Genomic DNA, 22404 nt, shown 5'->3' with positions numbered 1-22404 from the left:
ATCCTGAGATGCACCCCACTACCTTTTCCCTGCTCCACAGCATGGTGGACAGCATCTTTCTGCTAAGCTGGTTTTGTACAGAAATAGAAGCAGGGTGCTGGAGCTAGGGTTGAACCATCCTTCTGTGTGGAGAATCAGGGATCTATAAAGCTAAAAATGGAACCTGAAGTCTGACTCTAATCAGGAAGTTTGAGGATAGGCAGAAGATGTGGAAGATGAGATATACTTGTAATATACATGTGACATTTGCTGTACAAAGTAAGGCATAGCTCTCACCCCAGCTCTGTGGATCATCTCCCTCTGGTACCTTGGAGATGAGAAAATGTTCTCACTCCCTCAGACTGAAAAAGATAGCAATATCTTGCATGGCAATATCTCTTTTATTCTTTTTGTCATCCTTTCATTTCCCCCCTTCTTTTTACATACTCCAGAGCCACATTTGAATTAAGAAATGTGAGGATTTATTTTCCCACAACAACAAAGCTTTGTTTAATCTAATCTCTCCTTTGCTCTTTTCCCCCTTCTTCTTCTTTCAGAATAGATATGATTTTCACCCCTGGACCTCCATCCACTCCAAAACATAAGAAGTCTCAGAAAGGGTCAGCATTTACCTACCCATCCCAGCAGTCTCCAAGGTGGGGCTTGTGCTTGTGGAATGATGCACTGTTGAGATGAGGTTTATGCAATATCTCCATCCCCAAATCTCAGCTTAGGTACTTTATGTAGGTGAAATCAACCCTCTCCCAAAGAAAATGGAGACTTGGAAAGCAGATTCAGGTTGTGGTCATTTGAAATCTTCTGTGGAGGTGACTTTATGCTCCTGTTCCAAGGACATAGAAATGATATTTATTTCTGTGTTTTTTTCAAATAGAAATAGCCAGTTTTCTGGCTATAAAACAAGAGGAGACTCATGAGTTTTGTTGAAACAGATAACATATTTAATGCTCATGGAGCTAATATGTTCTTGGTCAGCTCATTTGCTTGCTCCTGCACAGTATCCTGGTGCTTGACTGACAAAACCTTCCAGGACAAAGTGAGAGACAGTATTCAGATGCCAGCATCTCTAATAGTGCTGTAACTCAGACAATTCTCCTTGCTCCAAAAAAATATTTTGAATTTTGCACAAATATTATTCTTTTTAAGGTCCACTGTTTGGATCTGTGCCTCTTTGTTCCAAATCACCTTTAAGGCAAGCAAGATGAATAAGTGAAGGACTGTTGTGCTTCATCTTAGAAACAAGAACATTGGTATGGTAAAAGAAGGCATCTACTCCTCAGCCTTAGGCTTGGCATACAACAAAGAATAATGGGACCTGAGGCTGCTGACACTTCTAGTGGGAATGTCTGTTGCTGTGTTCTGTTGTAGCTAATGTTAACAAAGAGTTCTGTTTTCATATAATGCAATTTTTTATAAAAAGTAAATATATTGTGGAGAATTCTACTCTTAAATTTTTTATTTATTTTATTATAATCAGTTAGTTCATTACTTTGGAGCTTTTATGCTGGTTTGATATTTGCTTTTGAGACAATGTCTCACTACCTAGTCTAGTCTATCCTTAAACTGTGTAGCACAGGCTGGTCTTAAACACATGGTAGTCCTTCTTCTTCAACCTTCAGACTAGTGGGACTACAGGAATACAAGACTACATCCAACTAACAACTTCCTCTTTTATGAGATGGTGTGGAGGTCTGTTTTTAAACTTTTTAAGAGTATAGTATGGTAGTACATACTTATAACTCTAGCCTTTGAGAAATGGGCATAGGAAACATCTTGAATTTGAGGCCAACCCCAGGTGCAGAGGGAACCATATCTTAAAATAAACAAATTAATAAATAAGATAAAATAATATAAAATAGTGTTATGTGAACCATTTCCTGTGAACTCTCACATGTAATCCTCTACCTCCATTGTGGGTACTTCATTACACCTATATCATACATAAGAAAAGTGACACTAAGAGATATTAATTCCTGAAGTCACAAAACTCATAAGAGAGTTTGAGGGGTTGACAGGGGTCTATAACAATAAGAAATTGTGGAGCTATCTTTTGTAGATTTGCAATGTAAGCAAAACTTCACCCAGAAAATAGGTAAAAGGACACTCAAAACTCTAATTTACCCATGTTAATTAAAATGAATTTCAATTAAATATCAAACTGAATTTACCTTTGCAAGACAAATAAAACACTGGCAGGCTGGATGTAGCACAAGGCCACTAGTTTTTGAAATTTGTTTTAGTTGAAGGCTGTTCAGACAAAGAAGTAAATTAGCAGAGGCAATACAAGAGGGAAAAACCAGCTGTCAAGAAATCACCAACATGAATGGGTTTTAGCAACATCAAGTTTCTTTGAAATACCTCATCTCCACATAATGTAAGAATATTGGAATGAACTAGAATGGAGGCAGATAATAATTGCACATAGAGAAAATACAGCCCTCCCCTGATTCCTGGAGGTACATTCTAGCATTCTTTTCTGGATGCTGCAGGTATTTGCCATTCTTAACAAAATGAACCATGTGAAATGTGTGTGCCTACTACATGGAAATTCAGAGACCAGACACTACAGTATGAAAGCCCTAAGACTGAAATTAATTTAAAGGAGTAAACACTCTAGGCATTGTTAGATACTTGCCACAGTTTCCCATCTGTCTCACCTCTTCCTGTAGGAAGATAAGCATGGCATCAGCAGTCCTGACTAAGCATGCCAAAGGAACCTCCTCCAGATTTTGTCAGTGTGGGTGAAAAGCATGGTCCCATGTACATAATCTTCCCAGTTGGAATGACCTTGCACAATCAAAATGGATACAGTGACCTTATGGATTGTTGGCTTTTCCTTAGGAATGAACCATATGTAGCCAGGGCAGCCACATCAGAAACTGAAGACCAAAGCATGATGGGGAAGTTTGTAAAAGTTGAAAGACAGGTAAGCCCTTCTATTCACACACACACACACACACACACACACACACACACACACACGCACGCACATGTTATTTTCTTCTTTGTTTTAGATTTATTTGTTCTTATTTTATATGTATAAGTGTTTTCCTGGCATATATGTATGAGCGGCACATGCATGACTGATTCCTGCAGAGGTCACTCGAACTGGAGCTATAGATAGTTCTTAGCCACCATGTGGGAACCAAACCCAAGTCATCTCCAAGAACAGCACTTGCTTTTCACTGCTATCCTTCCAGCTCCACATAACCATTTTCCAGGTGCCATTTTTTCATATGGAGATAAGGCATAATAAATATCAACTACCACTAAAAAAAAAAGAAGAAGAAAAGATAGGGAAATTAATTCTAATTCTCCAGTTTTGCTTTTCCTGGCTGGGTGATCACCCACAAGTTAATTACTGTTTTGAACCTCAGAATTGCTTCTCTGTCATACAGGAAATTCATTACATCATAAAATTGCCATGAGGATTAAATGAGCCAACACATGTGAATTATGTAGAATGTTAGCTAGTGCGTAGTCAATTGTCAATAGAAGGTCATTGTTGTCCACGCACTCCAGAGGACTTTCTTAATAGATGTCAATTCTCTGCCCACCATTTCATGTTACTTTCTGTTCTCTTTTGCTCTAGTCCCAATCTGTGGGTGACCTTCATGAAGAGTCCTCACAGAGGGTCAAATTATGAGTAAGGTCATTCACGGTGCACATAATACACTCCATGTAGCTCATCTCTGCGGTCAAATGTCTCCATTACATTTCTCCAGGGATAATACCCTCCAGGATGGATATTTTTATTCATCACCCCAAACTAAACCAATATAAGGGAACTGAGAGAAAATGTCAGTGATTGGTCTCTTGCTTCTTATTTTTAAATTTTAATTTATAATCTTGATTCTTGTGTTCACTAGCCCTGAGACCTTTCACAGATTATGTCATCCCTCTGGTCACTGTTTTGTCATGTGTGAAACAGAAATTTCAATAGCTATTACCTTGTAAGGTTGTAAGTCAATAAAGTACATGACATAAAGTCACATAGCTGCTTCCTAAAGTATTCCTTACAGCTATACCTTAGATGTACCTTAGCCATGACCTGTCATGAGACTCACAACCTCATCAATGCAATGAGGTTATTCATTTGCCTGATTTTGTGAACTGTGAACTGTTAGAAAGGGAATAGCATACACAAAGGTACACAGATTTGTGTGTATGCTTGCACAGATGTGAACTGTCAGGGAAGGGACATCTCTCTCACACAGACGTGTACACATACTAGGGCATTTGTGCTCCAAACACGCCTATTTATGAATGCCATTTCTAAAGCAGAAGCAGCTTCCATAATTGCCTGAGGGTCCCTACTGGGTCTCTAGGTTTGTAAACCTCCATTACTGCTGACACTGCCTTCTAGCTCTTAGGTTACCAAGTATTAATAACAGGCACTAACAACCTATAAGCTTACGTAAAATGGAATTTACAGAAAACAAGAACCCCACTTCTTACCTGAATAGTACCATATCTTCCTGAGGAGGACAATGAAAGCCAGTGACACTTATTGACAAGCTGTCTGTGGATTTCTAGTCTTTGACTCCAATGACATCTTTGGCTGTGTATTTCTGGATGAATGGTAATTTGTATACAGGGCCTTCTAGCAGGAGACATGGAGACAGTTGTAGTTGTTGTTATTACTAAGACTTGCAAAACAACCCTTCAGACAAGCATTATCACAGTTGACCATGACCCTCATCCCCAGAGAAGTAGTGATTCTAGGTGCTTGTATTTTTCAGGTTCACGACATGGGGAAGAAACTGGACTTCCTCGTGGACATGCATATGCAGCATATGGAGCGTCTTCAGGTACATGTCACCGAGTACTACCCAACTAAGGGGGCCTCCTCCCCAGCAGAAGCTGAGAAGAAAGAAGACAACAGGTATTCTGATTTGAAAACCATCATCTGCAACTACTCAGAGACAGGGCCCCCCGAGCCTCCCTATAGCTTCCACCAGGTGCCCATCGACAGAGTCGGCCCTTATGGGTTTTTTGCACATGACCCTGTGAAACTGACCAGAGGGGGACCCAGTTCTTCAAAGGCTCAGGCCAACCTTCCCTCCTCGGGAAGTACATATGCAGAGAGGCCCACAGTCCTGCCCATCTTGACTCTTCTGGACTCATGTGTGAGCTACCACTCCCAGACAGAACTGCAAGGTCCCTATTCAGACCACATTTCACCCCGCCAGAGACGCAGCATCACTAGGGACAGTGACACACCGCTGTCCCTCATGTCCGTCAACCACGAGGAACTGGAACGGTCTCCAAGTGGCTTCAGCATCTCCCAAGACAGAGATGATTATGTATTTGGCCCCAGTGGGGGATCGAGCTGGATGAAGGAAAAGCGGTACCTGGCTGAAGGAGAAACGGACACAGACACAGACCCCTTCACGCCCAGTGGTTCCATGCCTATGTCATCCACTGGGGATGGTATTTCAGATTCCATATGGACCCCTTCCAACAAGCCCACTTAGAAGGGGTCACTAGCTGGCTCCTGGTACTGTAGACAGACTTTGTACAGCTCACTTACTCTCACACCTAGCGCTTACAATGGGGACTCCAGTGGCTGTGTCAAGCGCATGCATGTGCGCGGTGGCCCCCCTGCAAGCAGGGGCTTCTCACAGCCTTCTTCCTCCCCCACATCACTGCAACAAAGTCGCTTCCTTTTCAGCATGGTTTGCATGACTTGACACTATATAAAAGGCACTGTTAGTCTCTTCTAGATACACATTTATCTGCTCTTCTTCCTTTTAATCATGATTGAGCAAGTACAGGGAGACTTATTGATGTGCTGTGCTATTTGTTTGGTTGGCTGGTTTGGGTTTTGATTCGGCTAAACTGAAAGCATAGTTTATTTCTAGGTTCATTTCCCCTTTGCGTAAAGTGCTCCAGTTAATTTACTGTTTTCTAAAGCAAGGAAATAATTTTCTTAACTAAAACATACTGCATTACAATGAGGCTATCCTCTGAGCAAATGGAATAGGAACAAGATAGTCACTCAACCCCAAAGCCAAGAATTCAAAAAATTATTTCATTAAAAGAAGGCTGTCAAAATTACTTAAAAGCTCCCAAGGGGACATGGTCTACCTGTTGTTCAGTACTGTGCCTCAGACTACTTAACAATAAGATGTTGGTGATTGAAAATATAACATCACATGTGTTATGGACTGGTGAAGAGAAATCTTGTACACATACCACAAACATAAAAAAAATTGTTCCCAATGTATGTAGCCAAAGATAATAAAATTTACCAGAAGTGGGGGTGGCCTTCTAGGCAGGAGCTAAATTTGGTGTCTTAAAATGAAATTTCAACTCGTTCTTCTGCCTTGCCTGTACTTGAATCCAAAATGGAGATTAGAATCAAGAGCAATCATATTTCCTCATCCTCTATTTCAAAATGATATGTTTTGGGCATAAGGCAAATGAAATGCCTAGAGGCACTTGGTTGTCCTGTGGAGAATAAGGACTCAAAACCTCTGCCTGAGGATTCACCCCTTACCCTAGTCTCCCCTCACACTATCTCATTTGCATACTGAGATCCAGGAATCATACCGAGATGCCAGCACTCTTTAACCATAGGATGTAATCCTCAGTCTTCACTCAAAGGGAGAAGGGTGTCTGCTTTGATGGCAGAGTCTGCTTACTTGATGCTTTACAAGTGGGATCCAAGAGGGAGAATGCAAATTAGTGATACAAAGAGGAAGAATTCCAAGAATCACCCACTTTTACTTCTCCAGATTTTCTCAATGAAAATACCAGAACCACATAAAATCATTAGAGCTCCTGAGGTGACAACCAACAGCCTGGAAATCTCTGCCTGCTACACAAAGATTGATGTGAAGCACAAGCCACCATGTGGCCTATTGAGAGGTATTGCTATTGCTGAAAACCTCTGATGGAAAAGGTTAGATTCTGGCTACTCTTTGTGGATCATCACACCACAGTATTAGTGTCTCAGTCATTTCATGCCTTTAAGTCTGGTTTTTAAATGGTTGCCATGGTGACTATCAAGATGATGGAAATACTCTAAATAAGGGTTTGAATACAACTCTCACCAGAGCTGTTGCTGTGTTGTCAAGAGCCATAAATATCATGGCAGATACTTAGTTGATATTTTCAACAATTCCTAATGCTAGTATTCTGCCCTGTGTTGGGGAGAGAGTCCTCAGAGATCAGTTTCTTACAACCAACATGGTGATTGGTCCTGTATAAAGTGCTGAAAATACAGTAATGATGAAAGTTTGTCCTCTGATGAACTTAGACCCAAAGTCTGTAGTTCCAAGAATGATGCCAAGCACTGTGAATTGGTAGAAAAATAGCTTACATGAACAGGATCATGAATGGATATACAGATAGTGACATTTAAGTCCAAGGCAGGTGATATATTATTACAGTCATATACACTGGAGATAAACCTTTTCTTAGAGCTTTCAATTGATTTTTCTGGCAATCTGAAAGACAGAGGCTGTGGACCTGACCCCTCAGTTCTTTCAATATGACTTCAGTGGTGCCATTGTGGCTATAACCTAAGAAAACTGACACCTCTTCCTAGGGGTTTGGTTCTTGAATCTGCTCTTCCTATAATTTTTTTCAGAACTAGCTGTCCTACCTAGCACCTAACATATGTTATCCTTTTTATGTGCTTGAATTATCAGAAACAAAAATTATGGTGAATAATATGTACCACATGGTATTCCCTAATATTAACATTCTTTCACAACCTCCTAGCATTGGTATGTCATATTAGTATGCATTTTTTTAAATTTAAGTTATGTTTTATTTCTTTTTTGTCTTTTATTTATTCATTTTTTACACTTCAGATTTTATTCCCCTCTTCCAGTCCACTATCTGACTGTTCCACATCCCATACCTCTACCCCACCTCCTGTCTCCCACCTTCTACCCCTATTCCCCACCCAACCAGACCTCTAAACTCCCAGGGGCCTCAAGTCTCTTGACGGTTAGGTGCACCTTCTCAGACTGAACGCAGACCAGGCAGTCCTCTGCTGTATATGTGTATATGTGCTGGGGGCCTCATATCAGCTGGTGTATGCTGCCTGGTTGGTGGTCTAGTGTTTGAGAGATCTAGGGACTACAGGTTAATTGAGACTTGTGGTTCTCCTAAAGGATCACCCTCCTCCTCAGCTTTTTCAAGCCTTTCCCTAATTTAACCACAGGGTCAGCAGCTTCTTTCCATTGGTTGGGTGCAAATATCTGCATCTGACTCTTTCAGCTGCTTGTTGGGTCTTCCGGAGTACAGTTATGATAGGTTCCTTTTTGTGAGTGCTTCATAGCCTCAGTAATAGTGTCAGGCCTTGGGTCCTCCCCTTGAGCTGGATCCCACTTTGGGCCTGTTGCTGGACCTTATTTTCCTCAGGCTTCTCTCCATTTTTATCCCTGCAGTTCTTTCAGACAGGAACAAATATGGATTGGAGTTTTGGCTGTGGAACTGCAACCCCATCCCTCACTTGATACCCTGTCTTCCTGCTGGAGTTGAGCTCTATAAGTTCCCTCTCCATACTGTCAGGCATTTCAGTAAGGTCCCTCCCTTTGAGTCTCTGGTGCATGTTTTTTTAGGAGTTCAAATAGGGATCTTGGCTAAGAATTCTTTTAACTGGAATTTGCTTTATATTTCAAGCAAGCTCTAAGTTTGTAGTCTTGCTTTCCTGGTGATTCAAAATCAGAGCGGCAGGAATTAGTTTTGTGTTGGTTACCAAACTGGTATATGTCTAGTCAGTTGTCTGTATCAGCCAAATACATATTTCATAAAAGATTCTAAGGGCCCCAAGAGCTGCTTGTTCACATCTAAGAAGAAAACAGAAGAAAGATAATAAGATAATCCGGAGTCTTTCTGTTGAAATATCCTTTAAAAAAATGTCTAAACCAGCAAACCAAATGTACTCAGCTGAACTTGTCAATACACTGCATAGTTGTCATGGCTGGTGTTCTAGTCCTCAGTTGAAATGTCAATGTGAGTCCTATAAAGATCCTTTGTAACACAAAAGAATCTCAGGACAGAATAATCCAAGATAATATGTATCAGAAAGCACACCAGTAGCTCTGCAGCTTGCCTAGGAAGTCCTAACATTTTTAACAGAAACCCAGAAATACTGAGAAATTAATTTCCATCCCCAAAACCAGGAATGGTTTTATCAGGTTAAAGGATGGTCTTATATGTATTTTGCTGCCATGTTTTAAAATATATTTAAACTTTAAAATTTTTAAAAAATGGGAATGAAGGTATAACTCAGTGGTAGAGTATGTCTATCATACATTAAATTCTGCTTTGATACCTACCATTGCACAACATATCCTGTGTGCATGTACACACACACACACACACACACACACACACACACACACACAATACACATACATTAGTTGGACATATTTTAACAAGAAAAAAATGAAAAGAATGAATTTTTAAATACTAATTAAAGATAATTCTATCAAGCTGAAGAAAAGTGAAATTGCTACATTTCAACTACTAAATATTACCATATGAGCAAATACTAAAAACTTAAATAAAAGTGAAATTGTAGAAAGAAGGGGAGAAAATTCCACTGAATTGAGAAAGTTCTTTTCAGTAACTGTTTGTTTTAAAACTTAGAATTCGGCCTTACTAGATATGACACTGATGTTCTAAAATCTTATTTTTATGAAGAAATAAATAGAAAACATCAAAGTATATAGGTAAAACCAATTTAATTAACCAACACTTATACATCCTATATCTATTCTGTACAAAGCCATTCCTAGACATTGAAGCTCAAGAGTGTAAACTCCCTTAGAAAAGATAGCATCACAGAATCTACTCACAATTTGCCAAAATTATTCTCATAATTTCATGCTACTCTGAGAGTATAACAAAGAAATATTCATTTAGCAAGAACTTCTAGATATCATTGAATACCAAGAATTATGCAACACACATTCAAAGACCAGAAAGCTGGTCTCTGCTGTAAGAAAGCTCAGGACCTCAACTGTTGATGGTCATCCTAGACTCTTCATACCTGATTTTGTGGCTGTGGAAAACTGTCTACCAATATGAATACTCCTCCCCTGGGAGCATTGAAAGGAGACTTTGCATTTGAGTTCATCATTCTGGACTCCATAACATCCACTTGGGCTCTGAAGAAGTTTCCTGGGAAAAAACACCCTTTTTCTCTATACCCTGACACGGTAGAGGCCAACCAAATAACTGAGGTATCTCTTTCACCAAAAATAGCCTAGCATAGACCATGGCGCAACATCTGTTTGAAAAAGAAGGAACTCATTCTTCCCATGGGAAGTTGAAGATCGGAGTATATGGAAGAAAGAGAAGAAATGCTCTCAGAAGTCAACTATACTTTTGACAAGGTTGCCAGCTAAACCCTGATTCTCGCACTCCATTGCTCCCCCAGACTATGCTGCATAGAATAGATACTCTTTGGTTCTCATGAATATGTCCCCCAAGAAACCTGGGACCCCAGAAGTGGTATTGGCTTAAGAATTTGTCTGAACTTGTCTTCAAAAGCATGCTATTTCCTCCCTGAACTTTAACCTACATAATGCTTTCTGGGTAAAAAATATTCAAAATGACATACTATTTTTACATGGCTCCAAACTGAGCCATCTTTACCCTAGACAGGGCAGCAGGTAACAGCTCAGTGGTGCCCAGCTATAGAAATCTTAGGGGTCAGAGTACCTATGTAGCTTTCATAGGTTTGGAAACCATGGTGTGAGGCTAGTGTTGAACAAACAAAAATGGGATATAGATGATAAAAATTTGAGTTTTGGAACACTCAAAACTATTTCAGTCTATTTAAAATTTCAAGTGAGACAATCAACTATGTATAAAGTCCTTAGTGCAGTTACTGGTCCATACCAAAATTGTTAATAATTATTTGTATCTGTTTTTATAGTATGTATAGACTCCATTACATCAGTTAGTGATATTACCTATGGACTCTAAGTTTACACCAGAAAATATTTTTTTAGAGAAAAAAAAGCTGGTGGAGATATAATCCAAATTATTGCATGATAAAACTAGGAATATTTTTAGTTTTTCTTTCACTATGTACCTGTCTGCAATTGAACATGATTATTTTTTCCATCAAAATGTGCAATATAAGGAATACAGGAAGGAGCATTAAGAATGTGGTTCTCAGTTGCTAGCTGGTGAAAGTCCTATTGGAGAAAGAGTGCCAGATGTAGCAGTGTTCTCTAAAACATGATTTATGGAGATATAGGGAAAACCTTAGTTAAATATGAAAGGAAAGCCAGCTGTGGCATGATCCTACCAGGGAGCACTGTTGCCATGAATCAGACTCTTCAAGAAGGTCAAAACGTGTTCAAATTCTTCCTCGAAGATATAATCTCAGCCTTCAGCAGCCTCAATGTCAGTATCCCTCTAGAATCAGTCATAGTTGAACAGAATTGAGGAGATGTGATTTTACATATTCTAAAATGTTCAGGGGAAGAAAATGATCACCCATATTTTTTAGGGCAGGACACAAATGCTCAGAGATTGGGGGCTCTAACTGGTTCTCAGGGTGATTAAAATAGAGATCAGGTACCAGAGTGGTCTTAGGTCTCAAGTGTCCTGACTCCTGCTCCAGATGTTAGAGACTGGAGTATTTCTGGTGACCCTGGAAGATATATTTTCTTACTCCCTTGAGAAAGAGCTAGACCAGAAATGTTTTTTGAGACTTCACTCAATCTCTATAATAGATTCTCCCATGTCACTAAGATGTCCCATCTGAATGTTTCATCTTCAAAGGGCTCAGAGAAATCACCTGCTGATGAGTATACCTAGGGAAAGACTGAAGAACAAACTTTCAACCATGTGCATGACTTCTCTCCACCCTTCTGATTATTCCTGCTTTGTCTGTCCTTATGCTTCCAAGATTGGGCAGGTTCACCTGTTTGGTTCATCCCCTGGACTCATTAAGATCCACTCACACCTTGGGTTGCACCTTCAGATACAGGCCCACTGCATGAGACTTCTCCATAGGTTTAATTTAAGTAGGATCTGATTTCTTTGGGAATCTGACTTGTTGTCAACTTCTAGTTCAACCAAAGGTGACTTTGCGTACTGGAATATCTGGGGTTTGTCTGAGCATACCTGGTTCCTCTCACTTGACCCTAGGGAATCCTCATCCTTGCCATTTCGTAGACATGTACTCTTTGGGCCTCTGCCAAAAGCTGCATTGAATCTGTCCTTCTTAAAACACATCATGTCTATGTAATTGTGGTAACACATTAGGGGAAAAACTGGTCTCTCATGACTCACATGCAGATCTCTAGAATTTCCACTTGGTCTGTGCTTACATTTGCCAGAATTTGACAGTGCTCCCGAAGAAATCTGTCTTAAACCCATTGGTAAGATAGGATGTCTTAGTGATCCTGGTTTGGGGTATTCCAAAAGCTCCTGAAAGATTCAGAGGGAAAAGTGACACATTATGGGATTGCTTTGGTTTACTGGATTATTTTAAAGACTGTCATTCTACCTGAGTCTCCCCTCCTCCCAATGGCATTCCTTCAAGATTGAAGTAAGTGCCAGGAAAGAATAGTAATCTTTTGACATATTAAAAATTCAGAGATCCGTGTAACCTGATAATGGCTTAAAATTAGCCAAACCCAGCCTATTACTTCGGATTATATCAAACTACTATTGGAAACTTAAGATTTATGAACGTAAGAGAAAGTTTGATTTCAATGCTCTTTTCTCCAACTCTGAGCATAAAACTGAGGTCTGGGATCGGAGAACAGCTCCCCCTGTGTTCTCCGTAGGAGTTGAATGCAGGGCAGTTCTCTGATTCCTGCATGCTGCACCCGTAGTGTATGCCCACTCGAGGGCTGTCATTGGTGGCACAGAAATCAAAGTTGAAAGGAAAATAGCTGCCTACATGTCACATAGTATAAGAGAAAGAACTGAGATTTTACACAAAGCCATGATCTCAGAAGCTTTTCCTACCCCCTGGCCCTACCCCCAAGTCTCACAGGGCAGGAGAAATGATCTCCTGTTGGGCCCTAAGAAGGCCTTTCCCTCCTCTGCACAGTCAGCTTTCCGATGACATGATCGCAGACCTACCCATGCCCCGGAGAGTAGAAGAATGACTGTCAGCGGCTCCCTTTGGCTATTCAGCAAGTCCTTTGAGTGTTTTCACCATCCAGCTGTCAGAGGCAGAAAGTGATGCCACATAAATTATTTACACAGTTCACATTGGAGTCCATTAGCCTTTAGAGCTTGGTGGCCACAGATATTCCCACAAACACCCTTTGTTCTCTGTCCCCACAGATCTTCTGTCACTGTGTTTATCTGAACAAGTTCAAAAGTATCCCAGGCTCAGCTGACTCTCATCTTCTGTCTCTAGACTGTATCTTTATTTCAGGGCTTTGAAATTTTGCAGACACAAACAGGCCTTTAAAAAAATAAGAATGTTCTCTGAGAGGCCAAAAGTGCAGATCAATTATTACTCCATCTTTCAATATTAAGAGAACAAGAATCTGCATGGACATCAAATGGATCTCCTAACTGGGCCATTCTTTACCATTCTGGATCCATTTCCAGGGGATGGGAGATCAGGTCCGCCCTCCAGCACTCCCTGAGGGCTAAATAGAGGATTTGGATTGCCCTTTCTGTCAAATTACAGACCCAAGCTGTTAGAGAGAGAACCTGTGCCAGGTTCTGGAAAGCTAACTTAGGATGGATGCACATTATCAGTTCTGCCAGTCCTTTCTATTTTAAAAAGAAAACAGAATCTCTCTCTTGCCTAAGATGGGCTGTGTCTATTCCCTGCCCCCAGTCCCATATAGCAGTAATGGAAAACACCCTACTGTGGAAGAACAAATTGAGGTTTGCAATGACATGAATCACTGTATTTGATTTTAGGTTGATTTTATTTCACCCCCTTTTACGGCATAGAATTCTGGTGCCTTGCTCCCTGGATTTGTCTCCGTGCTATGAGTAGGCTCTCCACATTCTGGCTTACACGGGAACACAACTATTCCACAAGTGCCCTTTAGTGCTCTTTATAATATGGTTTCCTGTAATTTTTAAACTGTATGTGTAATTTATATTCTGGCTCTGTCCAATATTTGACAACTTTAATAGGTTGATTTCCATATATATTATGCAAACAATTCTTACCTGATTTTTTTATGTTCTATCTCAAAATCAATAAAGATTGCACCACTTATTCATAAATGGATGCTTCAGTGATTGTGTGAAAAATATTTCTGAAATGCTTCAGAACAGGTCTTTGGTATTGTATAACAATGGGTCAAAGGCACTGGTTGATGCTACAGAAAAATCTTAAAAATATTCATGGCCTAATACAACACAAATTAATTTCTTGTCCAAATGAAGATCCATCATAGACTGTCACAATGCTTAAAAGTAATGCAAAGATGTGTGGTACTTTTAGCATGGGATGTACGGGAACCCAGTTCCATTCAGCTACCAAGCATAGCCAGGAAATTAGAAAATATAAAAGTCATACCATTTTCTATCTCCTTGGGATTCGGTGACTCTTCCTTTGCAGTCACATTTTCATTGGACAGGCCTTGCCATGTGGCACTAACAAGCCTGCTCAGGAGGGTGGGATGTGTAGTCTTCAGTAGAGCTCAGGATGAGGAACTGGTGTTAAAGCCAAAAACTTACCCTAGAAATTACTAGAGTAACAAATATACACATAACAACAATTTATTTGCAGAATTTGGCAAAGGTTGTCTTCTTATTAATGGTGTATTTTAAAATAATCAAGTCAGAATATACTAATTCTCAATTGTGAATTGGAATATTGGTGAGTATACAAAGGTATGGGTCAGCTTTCCAATTTTGTCTCCTAAACATTTTGGATATTTATGATCCTTGCTTATATAACATCCTTGTTATTTTTTCTTGTCCAAATTCTATTTAGTTCTGTTCAAAAAAATACTTGTTTATTACTTAATTGACATTCATTGGAGTGCCTCTACACTGTGCCTAGCATTTAAGGTACACTATTTCACCACTGAATAGCAGGACTACATTGACATCAAGATTATTTCAGCTCAGGGACGTGTAATGATAGAAATAAAGAGTCTGTGGACACACAAAAAGGTGCTCAACCAGAATACAATTATGAGTTTTCCTTAAGAGAAAACGAGTCCTCAATGGAATATGCAAAGGTGATTTAGCAAAGCCACATGGGAAGAAGATTATAAGCGTCGACAGATACTGGACAAGGTGAGTTCTATTGAAAGTGAAGTTTTATTTTTTATTTTCTTTATTTACATGTCCGCCAATATCTCCTTTTCCAGGTTCACCTCCAAAAATGAAAAAAAAATTAAAATAAAATAAAAAACATGAACAAAACAAAAGCAAACCTCTGTTCCCTCCCATCTCCCCCTGCCCACCACCCTACCCTCTGCTGCTTACTGGCCCTGGCATTCCCCTACACTGGGGCATAGAACCTTCACAGGGCCAAGGGTCTCTCCTCCCATTGATGACCGACTTGGCCTTCGTCTGCTGAAGCCATTAGTCACACCATGTGTACTCTTTGGTTGGTAGTTTAGTCCCTGGGAGCTCTGAGGGTAAGTCTTATTTTTTAAATGGTATTCTCTGCCTATGGTAAGCAACTCAGTGGTGTGCATAGTTTCGGGAAAACTGAAAACACTCCAAGTGTAAGGAGGTGTTGTGCTTGAAATGCAGCATTGGGAAGGATATGGGGCCAAGAAGGCAAAGCCTTTCAGGCACATCAGCAGTTTTGGAACGTAATAGCTTTGAGTCAAAAAGATCATAAGGCAAAGGGAAAACTTCACTTTCCCATGAAGAAAACCTCTGCCAATATTCAAGGTCTGAAAGCTCACCTGCTTTCTGGCCTCTGCCCCTACCAGCATCATCAGACTATATTTTCAGCATTTTCCTTTCCTAACTAAAGACCAGGCAACAATATTCTCTTGGCCCCATGTTTTCAGTTCCTATCATTGCAGGAAGACCAGTGCTCCCTATTCTCCTCAATAACAAATGCCATCATCTGACCCTGTTCTATACTCCACGTCTAGCCCCATACAGTCCATTCTATACCCAAAGTCCCATCAAGTTAGATATCTCAGAGTAGACCTTGACCTCTCTTGGGTCACCATAGGTAGTCTGTGGTGTTTGTCTTGTTGCTCTTCAAGATCCTTTTTCTACCAACACCATTTGCCTTTTCTCTCCTAATCTTTCTGAATCTAATCTGTCCATCCCTTAAAGTCCTATAAACAGTGGTATTGTAAGAAATAGAAACCTGAGCAATGTACTCCTTTACTTTTCTATACCACCTATAGCTTAAATTAATTTTTATGTACAGTTATTATTGATAGCCATGCCTCACCCCACCCCTTTATCTTACAGTGTGTTGTCAAATTTTCATCCACCTACTAGTGCATTATCTACATAAACATATTCTATGCTTTCTACTTCAGAAAAGCTGACAGTTCCACTCACACACAGGCTGTTAATTGTAAATATTTTGTCAATATTTCCTATTGCCAAAGAAGCACTCATTCCCAAGGCTTTGATAGGACATTGGTACCATGGGGAAGTCTTTGATGAATCTCTCATCTTTCAGGTAACACTTTATGTTTTGACTAGAGTGTCCTGCACAGAAACCTACCATAGCATCTGTTTCACAATGTTCTGGTTGTTGCAGCATCTGCCTTCTCTCCACCACCTCCACCATTGGCCTGGGACTCGTCTGTGGGTAGAAACTATCAGAGGCAACTCTGAATTTCCCCAAGCCAGCAAGGGCTTCACACTGTCAGCATAGACCAAGAAAGGGGAAATCAATGCTAAGGAACCTTTTTACAGCTAAAAAACATGGAGGGGGAAGTTAGAAGGTGTAGACAGTTAGGAGAAACAGAGACAAGCTTCCCGAGAACACTGCTTCCTTTCTCCAGGGAAAAGCAGAGGGTAAAGAAAAAGGCCCACTCAGGGACAAACAACTGCAAAAGATGAGAACAAAGATGAGAAGACCCAGGGGTCTTATACAATGCCTAACCCAGAACACCCTCCCCAGTCCTAACTCCCAATTCTGACTACAGGATTCATATGCCTTCTCAGTACAAAATCACTCCAAGCAGTTAGAAATGAATAGAGGAGACACTCTTTAACAAAATATAATATTACTGCTTCTGTCTAATGCACAAAAGAGAATGAGCCCAAAACAATTATTTTACTGGTTCATGTAAGCCAGTTTTGACCTTAGGTTTTGCATTTTACATACACTGTTATCCTGAAATCTCTCTCAGGTATGGATGGCAAGTTACAGGTTTTTAAACAGAGTTAGGAGACTGCAAGTCTGTCATTTGAGCAAATGTAGGATTTACACAGCAAAGATATTGCCAAAATTATTTTTTAAAGTATACCAGTGTTGTTGCCAAGACTCACCCTACCCAGCTGGCAGAATTATGCTTTCCTGATAAGAAAACCAGGATTTGGTGGCAGACAAAGGCTTAATGATGGTTGTCATGTGCTCTCCCCTTGAGCTTCCTGTTACAGGTGTTTTCTTTCAGATGGGAAAGGGTCCATGGGTCCCTTGTAAGTCAGGGTTTTGTTATGGGGTGGACCCTAATTGTTGGAAATCTTGGTAAACAAAACTTAAACTTCAGTTATGTTCGAGGTCCCACATTTTCTATCCTGTGGTTTCTAACAAGCCTGGCAACTGTACTACTTATCATCTGGTCATTTTGGAGGCAGTTCTCCTTTAGCTAAATTCTACATTGTATAACAATATTTCCTAAACAAGTTTATTGATAAATTGTTTATATCAGTTTTACTGATTCAAGGTTCCCCTGCATCTCTAACCCAACAGGACATGTCAGCTTGTCTCCACAAAAGCTGTTTCTTTTACTCTCTCCACCTCTCTGTTTTTCTCATATTTTGTTCGGTGGTCGTTCCTGGGTAGTTAGTTCTTTACCTGGTCCACAGAATGAACTTGTCTAACATCAGAATCCCCTTTACAAAGGCTCTAGTTTCTTCTCTGGATCTGGTCTTTAAAAGCTTTCCCAGAACTCAGTGTTGTCAGACATCATGAGAATAAGAGTTGATTCCAACAAGCACTTAATGGAGAATAAACATTCTTTGTTTTCTGTAAATTGTCTCATTTCATCTGCACAGCAAACCTCCTTGGGTGTAGAACTATTATCAGCCCCATTTTGTAAATTGGGGCATGGAGGCTAAGAGAAGCCTTTCAGTCACTCACCCAAAGTCATAGAGGTAGAACCAGAATTTGGGCCGAAGAAGTCTCATTGCAGAGCCTGGATTCCTGGCCACTAATTCATGAGAACTGATAAGGACTACATCAGTTACCATTTGTGAATGAAGCTTGCCCACTCACCCTTATCCCTTGGGCTTCTCCAGCAACTTGACAGTGTGGATTGTACCCATCCAAGACCAACTAGATCAAAAAGTCACTTTATTACTACAGAAGTTAAAGTGTGTGTGAGAGGGTGTAGGTGCATATGCAAATGCATGTGAAGGACAAAAATTGATGTTAGGTGTTTTCTTCAATTGCACATGACAATATTTTTGAGACAAAATTTTCTCATAGATCAAGTAAACCTAGAACTCATAGCTCAAGCTCAATTGGCTATCCAGCATGTCCTGTCCCCAATGACAGGCATGTACTGTTGTGCCTGGCTCTTTTACTAAGGTTCTAAGGCTCTAACTTAGGTCACTATGCTATACAACAAGGAGTATACCAACCCCTTTTTCCTCTGACCCAAAATTAAGATTTTAATAAAGGGATTAAAGATTATAAAGATTAGGCCAGGATTTCACCCTGGAACTACATGGTTTCCCAGAGCTATAGACAGCACAAAACTTTTAACATGAACCTTATTACTCCTACTGGAGAAGGTCCCAGGGAGCTAATCTCTTAGACCTAATGGTCTTAGTTAACAAGGAGCCTTCTGAGAAGTTATATAAATTGACCAAAAACCTGTTCCAAGAACACACAGGATCTTGCTAGAGTCTACTATTTGCTGCCTGAAGGCCGCCCCATGATGTTAAGTGACACTCTCTGGTCACTCTTGCTACAAGTGAATGTGCTCCAAGTTTCTCCAGCCCTCAGGCAGAGAAGCCAGGAGACACGGTCAAATAAGGTGGAGAGATGTCTACATAGAGAACTATACTTCAACTTTCAGTGAGCTGGAAGGCAGGCAGAAGTAATCTGGGTCAGGCAGTATCAGCATGTAGCATACAAGTTCAGTTTAAAATCCTACTTCCAGAAACAGAACCACTCAGTGTCAAACTACAATTTTGGACAGCAGAGGTGAGCTGACGAACATTAGCAGCAGGATTTCTGATGGCTAGAGCTTCTTGGAATAAAGGCTGTCATCACTGCTATTCAACTACAAGGTCAATGCCTAGCTTCCAGGGAAGGTTCTACAGAACCTTGTGATTATGGGAACCTCATGCACCTTGCATACATGTGCACATTCGACAACAAAACTCTCAGTCTCATGAGTATCAAATACAGGAGAGATAGACCTGAAAAATTATATCTCTGAGAAAATAATCCCTTTCCATCTGCATAAATGAAGCAAAAGCCCATTCATAGCCTCACATCTTAGACACTCCTGGGAATCTACTATTTTTTTTTCCAGTTTCCTACAATGAGCGCATGCATCTGACTGTCCCAGATCTTAATAGTTTCCCCACACTAGGGACGTGTAAGGTATCTTCCCTAAGGGGGAAAAAAAAGATTGTCTTGGATCCTGCCCCCACATCAGGCCTGAAAACATTCAAGGCAGGTCAACTTCTGATTCTGATCAGGTCAGCCTCAGATGAGTTCAAGTCCAATGGAATTAGCAGAGGCAGGCAGTCAATGAGAAGAAATTACAGAAGAAACAGTGGTCAAGTCATAGAGGGGTATTAAGCTATTGGCTGATCATATTCTGAATCAGGAGAGATTCACTGCAATACTTCGAGAAGGGGTGGTGAGATGTTATTTCTATTGAAAATGCCTGAAGGGCACGAAATAGAATCAGGAAGGTTAGCCTAGAACAGTATCATGTTGGCAACAATTCAAATGAGAACCATTTAATTTCATGGAGCTGCCATGTAGGTCCTGATGATTGAACCCAGGTCCTCTGGAAGAGCAACCAGTGCTCTTAACCCTGAGCTATCTCTTCAGGGGGAGGTTAAAGGGAATCTATGCGGGTGATCCAGCTGAGATTCCTGCCAGGGAAGGGTATAGAAACTAATGTGGCCACCTCCTGCAGCTAGGCAGGACTTCCAGTAGAAGGAGGACATCAATGCTCCCACAAAACCTTCAACCCAAATTTTTTCCTGCCTACAGGATGCACAGGGATAAAGATGGAGCAGAGATTGAGGGAATGGCCAGCCAATGGCTGGTCCAACATGAAACCCATTTCACAGGTGATATCCAATTCCTGACACTAATAATGATATTCTGCTGTGATTGCAGACAGGAACTTAGCATAACTATCTCTGAGAGACTTCATTCAGCAGTGGATGGAAACAGATGCAGAGGCCCATAGCCAAACATTAGGCAGAGTTTAGTGAGTCTTGTGGAAAAGTAGGGTCAAGGACACCACAAGCCCTCAGAGTTGACTAACCTGGGCCCATGGGGGTTCACAAAGACTGAACCACAAACCAAAACATGCAAAAGCTGGACCTTAAGGCTCCCACACATTTGTAGCTGATATGCAGCTTGGTTTTCATATGGGTCCCCTAACAATTGGGGCTATCTGACTGTATTGCCTGCCATTTCCCTTCCCCTACTTGGACTGCCTGATTACTGGACCTCAGTGGAAGAGGAGGTGTTTAGTCTTCCTGAGATTAGGTGTCCCAGGGCATGGTGGTACCCAGCTGGGAACTTCTTTTGTACAGTTAAGGGGAGGGACTTATAAGGGTGGGACTGGGAGGAGAGGAAGGAGAGAGCTGCAATTTGGATGTAATGTGAATAAAAATAAATACATTGTGGGGAAAAAATGAGAAGCATGAGTGCGAGGTCAATGAAGTCTAAGGAAATGGTTTGGTGAATTTACCACTTGCCAAGAAAGCATCAAGGGTTGAATTAGCATCTATAGAACCTGTATGAAGCTAAACACAATATCACACATCTATACTCCCAGCTCTTCTCTAGAGTAATAGAAGGTGGAGATGGGAGTATTCCCAGAAGCACATGAGTTTAGCATGCTCAGTGGAGGAAAAACAACAACAAGATAACCTGTTTCAAACAAGGAGGAAGTAAAAAAACAGACACTGGAGATGTCCTTTGGCTTCCATATGCATATCAGGGCACAAATTCACACAAAGATTTCAAAGTTAAGAAGACATTTTAGGGCCAAAGATATACCAATGTTTATCTGCACATTTATATCATCTTTCAGGTTCTTATGAAACACACTAAAAGCCATAATGCATAATAGCATCACCTAGTAACCAAGCATAGAGAAAAAAGAGGAGCTCTAAGGATTGAGCCCTATAGCATTGAGAGAATAGGAAGATGAGGAGGAACTACCAATGAGTATGAACACCTAATAAAACAAAGAAAATCAAGAGTGTGTCATTGAGGGAGATAAGCTTGAAGTGTCCTAAAAAAGAGGCCAAGAGCTAATGGGAAGAGTGCTGCTGGGGTCTTTTATGAGAAGACAGTCAGCCTCTTGGAAGCCCTGGAAGCCATATTGATATCATGCCCGATTGTTGTGTCTTGTGGGTTAGGAAAAGGAAAGGGATAGATGAACTGAATTACAGAACAAATCTGATAATTTTCACCATAAAAAAAGGAATACATGGAGAGCTATGAGGAAGCAAGGAGGTATTTGTTTTATTAAAAAAAAATAGTATATTTGCATGCTTGTGAGGATGAGTTTATAGGGAGGAGGAAATTGATTTAAGGATGGGAAGGGGCAGCATTTGCAGAATCCCAGTCTTTCCACCAATTAGGAAAAGAAAAACAACAAACATGAAAGAAGAAATTCACTTAAGGAGCTTTAAGAACAAGCATGGCAAGATGTACAGGAAAGCATCTGCAGTACACCCATGAAATCAGGAGCAGAGGGAACAGCAGGAAGACAGCCAAGATCCTTTGTCAGAGTTTTCTTGGGAAGGAACCGGCAAGGCATGGGAAGCATATTAAAGGTTCAGTGAATCATATCAAGGGACTCTGGCGTAGCGTAGCCTAGAGGAAGGGTAGACCAGAAGCATCACAGCTGAGCACCAGAGCTCAATGGAGGAGGTAGTTGTGGGAATGCAAAGCATGCTCCTGGGGAAATAGGAATTGGACTTTGAAGAGAAAAGAAGTCCTCCCTGGGTGAGCAAGGCCCAAGGTTTGAATTATCCTAAGAAGGCCCAATGAGTCATTCTGGAAATGAAGAGTTGGGGCAGCAGCAGCAGGGCCCCTAATGTTATGACAAATTTCAGGAC

At 40.7% G+C, this 22404-nt stretch overlaps 1 protein-coding gene across 1 annotated transcript in view; it reads left to right on the top strand.

Moving 5' to 3' along the window:
- Kcnq3 (potassium voltage-gated channel subfamily Q member 3) overlaps nucleotides 1–14190 on the top strand; it is a 308651-nt gene extending 294461 nt beyond the window's left edge. Inside the window, exons 13-15 of the mRNA XM_031359714.1 lie at nucleotides 537–635; nucleotides 2839–2923; nucleotides 4740–14190. Coding sequence (XP_031215574.1) covers nucleotides 537–635; nucleotides 2839–2923; nucleotides 4740–5474 — 919 coding nt within the window. The 3' untranslated portion in view covers nucleotides 5475–14190. The remainder of the gene's footprint in view (nucleotides 1–536; nucleotides 636–2838; nucleotides 2924–4739) is intronic.
- Nucleotides 14191–22404: the final 8214 nt, after the last annotated feature.

This window comes from Mastomys coucha, unplaced genomic scaffold, assembly GCF_008632895.1.
Source record: "Mastomys coucha isolate ucsf_1 unplaced genomic scaffold, UCSF_Mcou_1 pScaffold7, whole genome shotgun sequence".
NCBI lineage: Eukaryota > Metazoa > Chordata > Mammalia > Rodentia > Muridae > Mastomys > Mastomys coucha.
Note: the sequence above shows the minus strand (reverse complement) of the source record. Positions and strands in the feature narration are given on the sequence as shown.